Below are 14,309 nucleotides of genomic sequence, written 5' to 3'. Positions count from 1 at the left end.
TTATAATATGGCAAGACAAAGAGGAAATGCATCAGAAAACCTGCAAGACTACCTGAAACAGATATGAGTTGCACTGCCATATGAAGTGACTAAACTATATTAGTTTCATGCTTACAGGATGTCAGTGAGACTATAGGATGCTGCAGGGAAAATAATTAGGAGACTGTCAGTTGTAAAGGTATCATAGGGTAATGGTTCTTGCTGCTGGCAGAATACAATCCTCAGAAACAAATGTATTCAAAACTATACATTATTTTCAATGCAAGAGACACTGATCTCATAGCAGCAGTCTATTTTAATTGTTACCTCTGATGTGTTAAATGATTCATAAAGCAAGAATATTTTCTATGAGAAAGATTTCTCTAGTAAACAGTTGACACTAGTATTACTAAATGTAAATATACCTTTTTTTAAACAAAAAAATCAGTCAAATAGAAACTCCTTAGAGTACAGCCTGTTGACAAATAATCTAGGCAAAGCTGGATCTCCTGCCTGAGTATGGTAATAGTTCAGTCAGCTCTGAATGGTCTATCCCACGGTGGTACTTGGAAGAAGGGCCTAGAAGTAGTGCTGTGAATGGGATTCTAGGCAGGAATTAGGATCTAGAAAACCCATCCTCGCATCCCATCTTCCAAAATTTACCAGGTTGTGCCTACTGTGGGAAGCAGTGGAGACAAGAGAAGTAATGTGTGGAGTGAAACAGCTGATGCTGAGGACCTGACACTCACACATTTCAAGGTGGTTACTTCAGATTTGTTCTAGTCTGGTCCAATTGTCTGAATGCTTGTTATCAACTGGAGCACATGAGGCGTGTTCCTTAAGTGCACCTTACAGCTGTCAACCAAGTCCAGCTTAATCAAAAAAGATACCCTATCTGTGAGCTCCAAGCCTGCTCAGTGACAGAAACCAAAACAGAGCTATAACTTGGAGGTTCACTTCAAATCACATTTCTGATTAAAAGCTTCCCAGTCGAGTATATCTGGAGAGAGTTCTCTTTTTGCTCCTTATATTTCAGTTTCTCCTCTGTAACATGCTGGAGATCTGGTTTTTTTTTAACTTTTGTGTATCTGCAGAACTGTAGACATTTCAGTGGAGTTGCGGGTCTGGGCTTTTCTTAGACTACATCTTGGCTGAGTGGCTATAGTGCACTGCTTGGTCCTGGTTTCCTATTTGCTCCATCTAGAGACTCATCCAAAGGCTGAGAAGGAGAAGACTCTTCGGCTTTGCATCCTAGACATATCCTTAGCTAAAACAGAATCAGATGATTTTACAAGAAATGGAGATGTTCAGCTGCGAAGTACTATTGCTTCATGGCACCACCTTAAGAATTATTAGCAAACCGTGATCCTCTGGTGGAAGAGTTGCTGTTATTCTTGTTTCTTTGTCCTGAACAGCATGGATTCAAAGCACTCTCTCAAACAGGCCTGCCTCAGCACATACCTATACATCACTCTGCATTATGTTGAGAATGGAGCTCTAATGAACACCTTGTCTTTTTTTGGGAAACTACAGCCCAGAAGATGACAACTCCTGAAATTTATTACCTATGATAGTCGTTACAAAAAGCCATTATGTGAAACGAGGCTTTCATCTATTCACGTTCCTTACATCCTGAGGGGTGTGAGAGAAGTGGTAAAATATGATCATCTGCTGGTGTCGGCAATCCTGCATGTTTACGGACTGTTACCTTCTCTAAGGAACTATTAGCATAGATATAGGATAGTGTCACTGTTGGGAAAGGGTAAATTAAGCCCAAATATACCTATATTGAATGTTCTGAATGTGACTGACAACAATAAAAATTAAGTATCAGTGACTAACAAGTGGGCGCTGGACCAAGAAAGCAAAAGACTTATTCAAGTCAAGCTGCCTGACATAAATTTACCCCATGCCTTTCCAAGATAATTGTATTTTAGTTGTTAATACTGAAACAGTGCATGGGATCTTTCCTCAGCCCATCACAATACCCTGCTATCTATCTGCTTTATACTATACAAATGTACAGCACGTTTCCAGTGACACATGTGCTAAGGAGGGGACTTCTTTTGTCTACAAATCATACATTTTTTGAGGAAGTTTGTTCCAATACTGCACTAAGGATGTTGTCTCTGGACTCCACTCTGTGGATTTGCATATGAAAAGGCTGATGCGAAGAAATTAAATACAAGGACAATACATCACCCTCCCAGTATCTACAACATATCTGAGAAAAATAAACTTTTGCCGTGCACTGCTGACTTAATAGAGAAACACTTACAGCCTAGGTAGGGAAAAGGAAGATGTGAAAGAAGACTTTGGCAGTAGTGTGAAAACAGAATACCTTGCAGACACGTTTGACCTCTCGGTGTTCAGAGATCCTGCTCACTTTATCTGGGAACCTATTTCACTATCTGTATAATGTTTATAGGAAAAGTTCAAGAAGAATAAAGTACTACCATTATGAGATTTCCCTTCTTGTTGTAAAGAAAAAAATAAATCTCACAGCAGAAAGCACGCAGATAGAAACTTACAAGCTATGGTTGTCTTTATCAAAGTCAACATCAAGAAGCAAGGTATACAACCTACCACTTCACAAAACTGGGAAGATTTCTAAGCCACAGAGATAGCACTTGGGGGCTTCAAGATTAACTTTTCAAAAGTAAAATAAATAGAGCTTTTGGGTTATTACTAACAGACAACATTGATATCTCAAATCAAATGAAAAGTTTACCTCCACTTCTGCAATTCTAAGAATACAGAGGGGAAAAAAGCAAAGACAACACAGCTGAAAAGTAGCAAAAGCAATATTTACTGTAGGTTCTTGTAAGGCTTTTCATATCTGGAGATTGGAGTATAAAAGAATATTTCATTGCTAACCTGGAATAAGCCATTACTTTCACAATTTCCATTCTGCTTTTACCCAGGTAACATGTGAACACAGAGTAATAGTCTATAAAAAGAATAACTTATTGCCCTAGAAGCATTTTTCAATCATTAAGCTTAACAATAATTTTATCATCAAGATTTCAATTCCTTAATTTACTTTCTCAGACAAGTTCTGCCTGAGAACCTAGGAAATATACTATACATGTGTAACAAGGCGTACATACTCCCAAATAAAATTCAACAGATTCCTCATCCCCATCACACTACAGTCAACACAATGCCCTTACTGCCTAAATTGCTATTACTAAGTATTGCAATCAAGTATTTCACATGTAGAAGCCTCATGTCAAGACAAAGAAGTGCCCATGAAACAGAAGTGCAAATGTAATTATTTCTAAATTCATTGAGAATATATACATGACTGACTATTTAAACCCATCTCCCTCATAAAAAACCAGCAAGAATATTGTTATGAAAAAGATACATAGTAAAAACTTTGGTTAAATTTATATAAACACTGTAACAGTAGGCACAGTTCTAAAATTAAAAACTCTTTTTATTAATTTTCAGTATTGTTAAGTCTATCAAGAGAAATCCCCTACTGTACAATAGCAGTCTATTCCAAGAGTCACCTGTGCTGTAATCAACACACTGGGGCATTAAAGCACCAATAAATTCAGGTACAAGTTTTAGAAGTAACTACCGCCTTATTCTGTGCATACCCTTAATTTATTTCTTGCAGTTGATAAAATGATTCAAATTGAACATGTTTACAATGTTACTGTCTCTATCATTAATATAGCTTATGCTTGGTGATCATCCTCTTCTTTGGGGGTTTGTGTATATTATGTATACACACACAGACACGCAAAGCAAATATTAAGCAAATCCAATCTAGTATTCTTGAAAATGAGTACTGCATAAACAAAACATAAGCGCACACAGCAATTTCATGTTCTACATCCACCCACACAGTTGTTCTTAGCAATTCAAGAGTAGAGCTGCATGGGCTAATTCACAGAATTTGAGTTACAGACATCTGTGCTGAAATAATGATCAGCATATGAAGGTTTTATTCATTAAGCCACATAATAAGGTCTTGTTTTTTATTTATTTTATCCTCAAAAGGAAAATATATTCACAAAAATCACAACAACAAAAAAGCAGAATAAGATCAAGGTACTCTTCTTCTTTCATTCACTCCCAGAAATTTACTCATCTTGAAGCATAATCTTAGTGCTATTCCAGGAGCGAGCCATGACAAACCTGCATGTATGAAATCAGTTACCTTAAAAATTCGGAGAAAATGAAACAGATTAAACTACAGTGTAGCCCGTAGGATCATATCATATTTAGCTGCTGCCAATATCACACTGCAGATGAAGATACAAAATCCCTAACACACCAGATGTATAACTGCCAGTCTCCTTGAACTATTCATATCAGTGTCTAAAACTCAGAGCTCAGCTTAAAATCCAGTGCAGGAAGTCTTCTTCTTCGGAGACAGTTTACATTAACTGTGCATAGTTTTATGGTCCACAAAGACACCCAGTTTTTCTTTGAACCGTGCTGGGTTGAGTGACCTCATTTTGTCCCAATTACTTCCTTTAGCAGTAAACTTTACGGTCTGATTGCCCATTATGTCAGAAAGTCTGATAAGCAAAGCAGTCTTAGCAAAAGTCTAGAGACTAAAGCAAAAGATGGACCAAAAGCCTAAGGCAAAACCAAGTTTCTTCCTTTAAAGGAAACACTTATTGCTGTTCTGATTTTACTTTCCTTTTCACAGAATGTCCCCACACTCCTGCCTTATAAGCAAGACAGAAGAAGCTTCCTTTGTAACTGCAGTTTTATTCATGTCGTCTTCCTATACATTTTTCTTGCAAGGTAAACAATTCCCCATCTTCAATATTACAACCTAAACCAAAAGGCAGACAGTACTAAGTTTTGTGGCAGCAGCAAAGTTTCACAGCTTACTTTTAAGCATCATGACTTAAACTCATTAACTAAAAAAGGGGATGTATTGGTATGTTTTTCACAGCCTCCTCGGAGCTCTAGGGCACAGTCCTTTCCTTGCTGCAGCTTTCAGTCAATGTTGAATAACTTTTCAAGAACTCAATTCTAGAGCATCAATGGAGCAAGAACTAGTTATACAACAGCATTAGCTCCACGCATGACCTGCCACAAAACCTGTGCTCCTCTGGGATTATAGCATGTATTAAAATCGGGGGAAAAAAGGTAAAAAAGCAAGATATAAAGCAACCTTAGAAGCGAACTTGCCAGGCACACCTATTTCTTCTGGGAAATGCTGAAATAGCTGGACAGGAGGACCTATAGTACATCTGCAAATACATATGCCCAGGGATGGTTCCAGAGTAGTTGCAATACAAGCCAGATCCCATGGATTTCAATAGGTCAAGATTGTTACCATATTAACCTAGCCATGATTCACAGCATTCCACTCTAAAAGAATATGTATACTCCATCTTCAGGGTCATGTGCTCCATTATAGGCAGATTTGTAATCAAACGTTAACTTCTAGCTTAGTTTTTTTCAGGAACAAATAGAATCCTGATCAGCAAATTATTTTCTACCATAAATTATGCAGCACATGTTCCAGTTCATTAATATCGCCTGGTCTTGAAAACTACAGGGATTTCACAATTCTTCCTGTAACATTTACAAAATATTTCCATAATTTTTCCCCTTACTGAGCAAATAACATATCCTGTCCAGTTAATGCTCTCAACACAGAGTTAGAACATTAACTCAGGGTATCACGTATTGAGCATCCAGCTGGTTCTTTCAGTGAGAGGACAGCAGAGACAGAGCTTGTGGAACTGAAGTCTCACCAAGAAAACCTGCCTCCAGGGCAACAGGCACAGATAAGAACTGGCACAGCAAGGACCTAGCTTCTGGCTCATAGACCTCCTTTCACAAGTAAATGGACACACAGGGCTCAGAAGCTTTCCTGGTTACTGATTAGTTGTTATCCTTACAGGACACATCTATTCAAAAGGGGATAAATCCAAGAAGACTCAACACTCCATTTTGCAAAGTCAGATTCAAAAATCTAAGTAGAAGACATAACACAGGTACATAAAAACCCCATACAGTACCTATTTTTAAATGGATATTTTACTTTCTAAATTATCTCCTACGAATAAATCTTCCCCCAGTTTATAAGCAAAGAATATTTTAATAGTTTTCATTCAGTGCAGGGATAGATATTTTTATAGCAAGCCTACCTGAAAAACTGTATGTGGGACTCCCAACAGGCAATACTCTTAACTGGTGTGGGTCACTAACGATTAGACATTACCATTCTTTTTTTAATAAGGCCTCAGTATATTTAATCTTTACCAACAGTAGGCAATTCACAGGGTGAAATCAAATTATGCATTCGTGCTGTCAGTCTTGGTAATAGCAGGATGCTCTGAATTACTAACAAGCACACCTAAGGTAACAACTGCCTGTGACCCAAGGCATGCACAGAAGCCAAGTGACCACTCAGCACCCACGGGCCCTTAAGTCGAAAGAATGGCAAAACCTTACCATCATAGCATCATGTAATAGTCTGGGTTGGAAGGGAACTTAAAAACCACCTACTTCCAACCCCCTTGCCATACGCAGGGACATCCCAATGGATCAGGACACTCAACACCCCATCCAACCTGGCCTTGAACACCTCCAGGGATGGGGCATCTGCAACTTCCTTGGCAAATCTGTTCCAGTGCCTCACACTACTCTCCTCATGAAGAATTTCTTCCTAATGCCTAATCTAAATCTTCCCCCTTCCATGCTGTACCTCAGGGCTGCCAGGCTTCTCAGCAAGATTACAGGCACAACAGAAGCAGCTTCTTATCACATTCCCCTGCTTCACAATGCTGACATTGCATAACAAAAGCCTCATTTTATGAAACAAATTATAGATTTCATATATTTTCAAAAGACGGTGGGAAAGAAAGGAAGCACTTGATATCAGAGTGGAAAAAAAGAGCGGTAAGTCCCAGAAAACAAATCCACTGCTGTGCTTTCCTGATTTCTATCAGAAAACGAAAAAAACATGGCAAAACAAGCCACCACCAAAAGCCAACCACCCACAGCAAAGTATGGGCAGGGGCAAAGGCAGGGGAAAGAGGGAAAGCGGCAAAGGGGAAAGGGGAGCAAAGGGGAAAGGGGGGCAAAGAGGAAAGGGGCCAAAGGGGAAAGGGCGGCAAAGGGGGGCAAAGGGGAGCAAAGGGGAAAGGGGGGCAAAGGGGAAGGGGGAAAAGGGGAAAAGGAGCAAAGGGGATAGAGAAGTGGCAGGGGAAGGGGATGGCGATCAGGAAGGGAAGAGGACAAGAGCGAAGGCAAGGCCAGGGGCAGCTCCCACGCACACGGGCGGCGCCCCCCCCCGCAGAGGCCTCGCACCAGCCCCTCTCGCTGATTGGCCGGCGTCAGCCCCGCCCCCGCCCCGCCTCCATTACGTTGCCCTTCAACGGGCCCCGATGCGCACGCGCGGTACTGCCGGCCCCCTTAGCTGTCCAGCGCGGCGCCGGATTGAAAATTGCCGCCGGCCCTCCCTTGGAGGGCGGCAGGAGCCCCAGGGCGAGCCGCGCTCCCTCCGCGTTAGTACAGACACGTGCGTTTCGCCGGATTTTTGTTTAGGCTCGCTCCGGTGGCGGCTTCCCGCCCTCACCGCTTTCAGGCGTTCACGGCGGGGGCAAGGAGAAAAGAAACAAAACCCAAAAAAACCCCCAAGCCGGGTGGGGTCTTCCCGCGCGACGAGCCGCAGCCGCTGGGCCGGGGGCCGCGCGCGTGCCGGGGGCGCCCGCCATGTACTACAAGTTCAACGGCTTCACGCAGAGGCTGGTCGGGGCGGCCGCTTCCGCCGCCTACAACCCCCAGGTAACGGCGGACCCCGACGCTCTCTCGCCGTGGCCGGTGACCTTCGCCGTGGCCGGTAGTGTCGCTCTCGCTTTCCCCGACCCTGGCGCCTGGGGAGCTGGGGGCGCGCGCGGCAGCCGCGGTTCCCCCCACTCCTCCCCTCTATCACTGAGGCCTTCGGGCCCCGTGGGCGTTTGTTTCGCCCCCCAGTTTTGGGCCCCTCACCGCAAGAAGAACGTTGAGGCTCTGGAGCGAGTCCACAGAAGAGCAATGAAGCTGGTGAAGGGGCTGGAGAACAGGCCTTATGAGGAACGACTGAGAGAGCTGGGGTTGTTTAGCCTGGAGGAGGCTGAGGGGAAACCTCATTGCTCTCTACAACTACCTGAAAGGAGATCATGGAGCTGACCTCCCAAGTGACAGGGGCCAGGAAAAGAGAGAATGGCTTCAAGCTTGGCCAGGGGAGATTTAGGCTGAAAATTAGGAAAACATTTTTCATAGAAAGGGTCATTGGGCATTGGCAGAGGCTGCCCCAGGGAAGTGGTTGATTCACCTTCCCTGGAGATATTTAAAAGATGGGTGGACAAGGTGCTGAGGGGCATGGTTTAGTATTTGATAGGAATGGTTGGACTCAATGATCCGGTGGGTCTCTTCCAGCCTGGTGATTCTATGATTCTCCTCCTCTTCTCTGCTCCTGTTGCCCTTATGTGGCCTCGAGGCGCTTCCCTCAGCCCTGTGGTTTTGGGGTGCATTGGGAAACTAACCTGGCTGTCCTCAGGCAGGGCTGGCCCCGAGCCACAACAGCGGCTGGCGGTGGTTGGGGAGGGCAGGTGGCAAGCCAGAACAGCACTGCGGCTGGTCTCCCTCCCTCATTTGTGCATGCATAAAAACTAATTTACTGAAAGCATTAAGACCCTGATTGGAGGGGTCACACGTTGATAGAAGTTTGATTGAAACAAAATCATTAACAGCCTTTTCTCTGTAAGATGCTAACTTACTTAGTGAGTATATACGAATTAAAGATTGCATTAAGTAGGCTTATACTTTCCATATCTTACAGTTAAAATGCATGCTTAATTTTGTGAGAGGCAGGGCAAGAATGGATCATCAGCCATTTCAAGCCATTGAAGCATGTTGGTGAAAAAAAAAATCACAGAACTTGTTTACTTTTCTGTACATCATCACGGATTCCTAAGTGATACACTGAAGATTCATAATATGAGTCTGTCATAGGACAAATGCAGCATGGGTGCTATACTGTACTCAAGTTTTTGAGCAAACTTTGAGAAACTTAAGTTCTTACAGTTTAGGAATTAAAACAGACCAACTGGAGATTAAGAACTGGAAGAATGATTTTTGAAAAGTCAGCCTTCCACAGAACAGCCTCCAGAGAACAAACATAGAAGCCTCACGTTTTATCTGATAAGAGAAAAAAAAAAAAGGTGGATATGTGAGTACACGCTGAAGTGAAGTAAAAGTTTGTCTTTTTCTTGATAAACTCATTCGTAAAATGTAACTGGAAGACACTTCGTACTTGGAGACTAATGTCTATTATCATGATACACAAATAATTTTCATTCTTTCCTAACCTTGTTCTGTTAGTAACCTACTTTACAGTTGTGTATTCTGGCATATCATGAACTCAGAGTAGGAGGGCAATAGACAACAGGCAGAAGTTACAACAGGGAAGGCTCAAACTGCATATAAGGAGAGATATTTTAATGGTGAGAACAGTCGGGTAATGGAGCAGGTAGGTGCCCAGGAAGGTAGTGCAGTCTCCATCCTTGGAGGTTTTCAAGGCCAGACCAGTCAAACCCCACAGCATCCTGGTCTCGTCTTAGTTTGGACTAAAGAGCACTAGAGGGCCTTTCTGTTCTGAAATACCCTAAGATCTTAAGTAAACATTGAGGTACCAGTGGCTTTCTGATACAGTGGTTTCTGTCCAAAGAAAACTTTTATCCTCCTCTTTCTGCATCACTCATTCGGAAGGCTTCCTGGGTAGCTATTGGCAGGCAGGGGTGAAGGGTACAGGGAACACACCCAAAAGAAGTAATATCTTCTAGTCTAAAAATTTGTCTGTTCATTATGTCCAACAGGCACCTGTGCTAGAAAACACTCTTGCATTGTTTGGGGCACTTCTGACCTCTTCTACACATGCAAAGCTATATTAAAAAAATAAACACTAATGGGCAATTCATTTGCCAGAGGAAAGCAAATCCTAAAGTTACCACTGCCCAAGCAGTAAGATACCTCCTTTCTGGAAGGGCATAGCTTAGAACAATATGAATTAGTCTCTAGGTCATGGTATCTACTTTTCTATAAATAATTTTTAGGATTCTAAGACAAAAGCCTGAACACAGAAATTTGGAAAGCTTCGATAATCTCCTGGAGTAAAGTTGTCCTTGGCTTCTGGAGCCCAGGTTGTGAAGTATTGCTTAACTTTATGCTCAGCAGACTCCATTACATTATAACAATCATCCCATTTTAAGTATATAATTATTTTGGGGGGGATTTGAAAGGCAGAAGCAAGATAAGAGGGAATACAGAATTCACTGTTATTGCGCATTCTGTTATATTGATGAATATTAGGTATGTGTGAATATTATTGCACCAGATACAGAAAGACACTATAAATTCTAAGTTCTTGACATCATCTAGATTAAAAAGGCTGTAGTGTCATATCTCAAAATTAGTTCAGAAAGGGCCCATGCAGAACTAGCTTCACAAATAAGTATCATGGCAGATAGGAATAAAAAAAGTCTATATAGATCTCACTGCTGTGCTCTCCAAGGCAGGCGAGAGGCTGTCCAAAAAATAGAAATACTTTTCTTCTGGAACATTGTAGTGATTTCTTTTTAGGTTATCATTGGGCATTGTAATTCATTTCAGTTCTGAAATATTAATTTTTGAGAGAATATATTTGAGAAGATGAGATTATATCCAAGCAGGAGCATTTCACATAAGCCTTGTGAATATTGCTTTGCTTTATAAACCTGTGTTTTCATACTGATGAAACACTGTCTTTCATATCAGGCTTACCATTCACACAACAGCAAAATTACTGTGCAATAGAATAGCTGCATTATAAAAAGTCACCTCCAGTCGCTTTTTACAATGTTCTTAGGCCTGCTTTTTGGTACAGGTTTTTCTTTTTTCACTTTGACTATATGCCCAGGTTACACGTTCAGACACATCTGTCTGATAAAATTGTTTGCAATAAATGGAGATTAAAATACAAAAGTAATATGAGTAAGATGTAAAGTCCAAAAGAAAGTAATTTTTTTCCTATTGATTTCATTGCTGTATTTCAGAAAAACACAGCTCAGCATGTAAAATGCTTTGCTTTTTACACTTTTATTTATCTTGATGCTTCTGAAAAAATGAAGACACCCTGCAATTCAAATTCTGCTTGGTCAAATATGCAGCATAATAATTCAGTCTGTTCTGAATTGTTACATTCTGATGCTTCCCAGTGGAGTATTGTTCTGTTGCAGGTTTAAGCTTATTGTGGGCTTGCAAAATATCAGTCAAAATGTATTTTAGGAATCTTTTGCTGACAGTAACATAAAAAAACCCAAACCTCTTTGTTTGAAACCTGTATTGTTCTTCCCATCTCGGTCCTAGCATTCTTAAAAGACTTAATTTTCTATTTTAAAAAGTTGTGTAAACTAGTATGAACAATTTAGCCTGTCTGAATAAACAGGAACTTTCTCAGCTGGTGCATGTGAGGAGTCAAATAGGTTAAAAACTGCTACTTGTATTTAGGAGGATAATGACTGCCATAACACTTATAAATAGAATAAAAACCCATATTAGTTCAAAGAGTTGGCTTATGTTTAAAGTTCAAAGAGTGGGAGTAGTTTCAAATGCCATCAGCTGAAGGCAACTACATGAACTTTTCCCTAGTTCTTCTAGGCTGACCATGATCCTAGTAGAAATTTAGTCATACTACCATTCTTCACTTCATACAACTTATTTAGCTAGTACCTATTTAAAATCCTGTTATGAATTGCTTGGAGTTCACTGGGAAACTATAATGGTTAACCTGTTATGCTGCAGGTGATACTTTAAAGGTACACAAAATCACTTGTCCTTAATTGTGTCATCCCAATGCAAACAAAACCTCAAGTGATCCTACCTGGAAATATCCTTTTGTTAGTGTTAACAAATATATTTAACTTCACACAGTGAGTGGATGTGCACACATTGCCAGGTCATATTGAGATTTTCAACCACCAGGACCCCCAAGTCCTTCACCTCAGGAATGCTCTCAATCCATTCTCTGCCTGGTCTGTATGTCCATGAATTTATGTCATGAAGAAATTGGAAAGGAGGCTTCTGTTATCTTTGCTAAGCCTGGACCTAAAATTGTAGCTAAGCAATGAGTATTCTAACAATATGTCTTTAGCTTATTGTCACAGGCCTTGGTACCAGATAAATATTCTTTTTAATGTGTCCTTTTTATGACTGGCTGTGTGCCTGCCTAACATGACCATTGGTACATTTGCAAGTGTTATATACTTTGATATTTTAATCTTTATTTATGCAGGGACTCAAACCAATAGTTTCCACTGAATCCCCAGCTCTGATTTTTGGGACAACAACTAAACTTGCTTCAGATTTACCAGCAACTGATTCTTTCTTGGGTAAAAACAAGGTGCCAGACCTACAGAAACTTTTTCAGGTAACAACAACTTTGAGAGTAACTTAAAGAAAACCGGAGAGTGGGACATACCTTTTCTTATTTTAATATGGTTAACTACTTTGGTCATTCTACAATACCAATTTTGTAAAGTATAGTTTAGAAAGTGCCAAGTACAGTATAACCTGTATAGTTGCACTGTAATACAGGTATGCAAGCTTCATTATAGGAGATAAATACAGAAAGTTGAAAGTCTAGTAACATTATCTGTCTTTTCACTGGTTTCAGAAGATGCTTATTGTATTGTTTGACATCTGGAAGAACTTTCTGTCTGGGAATCCAAGTGTATGCCTTAAAGTGATTCTGGAGGAGCAAACTAGATCATTAATTGCCATTTTGTATATAATAATGTCAATATTACTGAAGCTGCTTACAGTGCAGTATGGTAAAATTTTCAAAGCCAGTTTGTTAGCTATGTGATTTTTAAGTGTACTAGGACTTCTCATAAAACAGATCAGTTAATACTGTTTTAAAATATTCAAGAATGTGCTGTATATAATGTTCCCTTTTCTCTCTTACATGCCACTTGCATTTGGAATGTGTCAGTATGACTTGGTGAATAATTTTTTATACATATCTTTTCATGTTCTTCTGTTAGTGACACTTTTCCCATCCAGGTTCTCTTTAGAAATATTTCAAGATTTCTGCCTGCACTTAACAGCTTTGGCTAATAAAATTAACCTGCCTTTGCAGTTGTCTTGCTAAATCAAAACCACATATTGCACTTGATTGTAGATAGCCTGTTTGTTGGGAAGTTTCCCTCATGGAAATCCCTTAATTTATCTGAGGCTTGTTCTTTATGGCCTTGGTGCAGGTGTTCATTTCTATTTTAATTTGTTTTCTTTTTAAACTCTTCCCACAGAAACCAGATGGAGTACCAGTACACCTGAAACGAGGACTTCCAGATAAGCTGCTTTATCGGACCACTATGGCTTTAACAATAGGCGGGACTATCTACTGTCTAGTAGCACTGTACATGGCCTCACAACCAAGAAACCAAAAGTAAACAAACCACAACTCATGGGACTCGTGACACTTCTCTGAAGGACCTCTTGCGTGTATCTCTTTGCACTTGCTTTAATTATGTGATCATTTAGGGTTCATTATTCAGATCAAATTTCTTGGAGAAAATGCTTTTAAATTGGTTGCCTTACATGTTCTAAAAATCAATATAAACAGACCTAAAGATGTAATTTTAACATATGGTTGTATCTTTGCATTTGTTGTCTTGAAGAGCGTGTGAACAGTTGGAGAACATTAAGATTTTTCTTTCTTCCCTCCCCCAACTTAAACAAGGTTTGAGATAGAATAGGACAAGTATTTGGTGGGCTATACTTCACATTCGTTAGTGGGAGTGTGCTGCTGGTTTCCAAACAGTAAAAGCAAATCATTTAATTATTATAACATACTGGGAACCTTTTTCTGTCATACACAACTCATTTTACATAAGCAGGTGGCAGTGGAACTTTTCCAAATGCTACTATTTTACTAAATATTTGTACCTTTGGTGGTAGGACAAAGAGTTTAACTCCTTGGAGCATTTAAAGTGGATTTATTTCATGATGTTAACAGCGCTGTGAGCAGATTTTGGACTTTAATTTGCCGAACTATCTTATGCAATGAAGATAACTACCTGTATGATAAATAAGGCAAGTCTGGAAGTTTCAGACCACTTCAGGTGGCCTGGTGGTGAAGTGAACATTGGTACACTTTTGTTTAAGTTCACTTTGTAGATCTCAAACTAGACATTCAGTTCAGTTACCTTACTGTAATCATTTTGAGATGGTAATCTTAAAACCCTCTCTCAAAATGCATGGAGTGTTTTACTATGTTTTTTGGTGAAACAGGTCACTGTCATAGCTCAGCTGCATTTTCTTTG

General features: G+C 40.3%; 1 protein-coding gene across 1 annotated transcript; it reads left to right on the top strand.

Annotated features, from left to right (window-relative positions):
* The first annotated feature begins 7,593 nt into the window (after nt 1-7,593).
* On the top strand, nt 7,594-13,631 carry COX7A2L (cytochrome c oxidase subunit 7A2 like). Its single transcript, XM_069852887.1, has 3 exons — nt 7,594-7,752; nt 12,278-12,412; nt 13,293-13,631. Exons 1-3 carry the CDS (start codon nt 7,681-7,683, stop codon nt 13,434-13,436), a joined length of 351 nt encoding a protein of 116 aa, XP_069708988.1. The 5' UTR covers nt 7,594-7,680; the 3' UTR covers nt 13,437-13,631.
* Nucleotides 13,632-14,309: the final 678 nt, after the last annotated feature.

The sequence above is a fragment of the Phaenicophaeus curvirostris genome, chromosome 2 (genome assembly GCF_032191515.1).
Source record: "Phaenicophaeus curvirostris isolate KB17595 chromosome 2, BPBGC_Pcur_1.0, whole genome shotgun sequence".
Classification (NCBI taxonomy): domain Eukaryota; kingdom Metazoa; phylum Chordata; class Aves; order Cuculiformes; family Cuculidae; genus Phaenicophaeus; species Phaenicophaeus curvirostris.
Note: the sequence above shows the minus strand (reverse complement) of the source record. Positions and strands in the feature narration are given on the sequence as shown.

Excerpts from the sequence above, each read along its gene's own strand:
- COX7A2L (XM_069852887.1), top strand. The coding sequence starts at position 7,681 with ATGTACTACAAGTTCAACGGCTTCACGCAGAGGCTGGTCGGGGCGGCC. Across the intron at positions 7,753-12,277 it reads CCGCCGCCTACAACCCCCAG|GGACTCAAACCAATAGTTTC; the intron begins GTAACGGCGGAC and ends TTATTTATGCAG. Across the intron at positions 12,413-13,292 it reads ACCTACAGAAACTTTTTCAG|AAACCAGATGGAGTACCAGT; the intron begins GTAACAACAACT and ends CTCTTCCCACAG.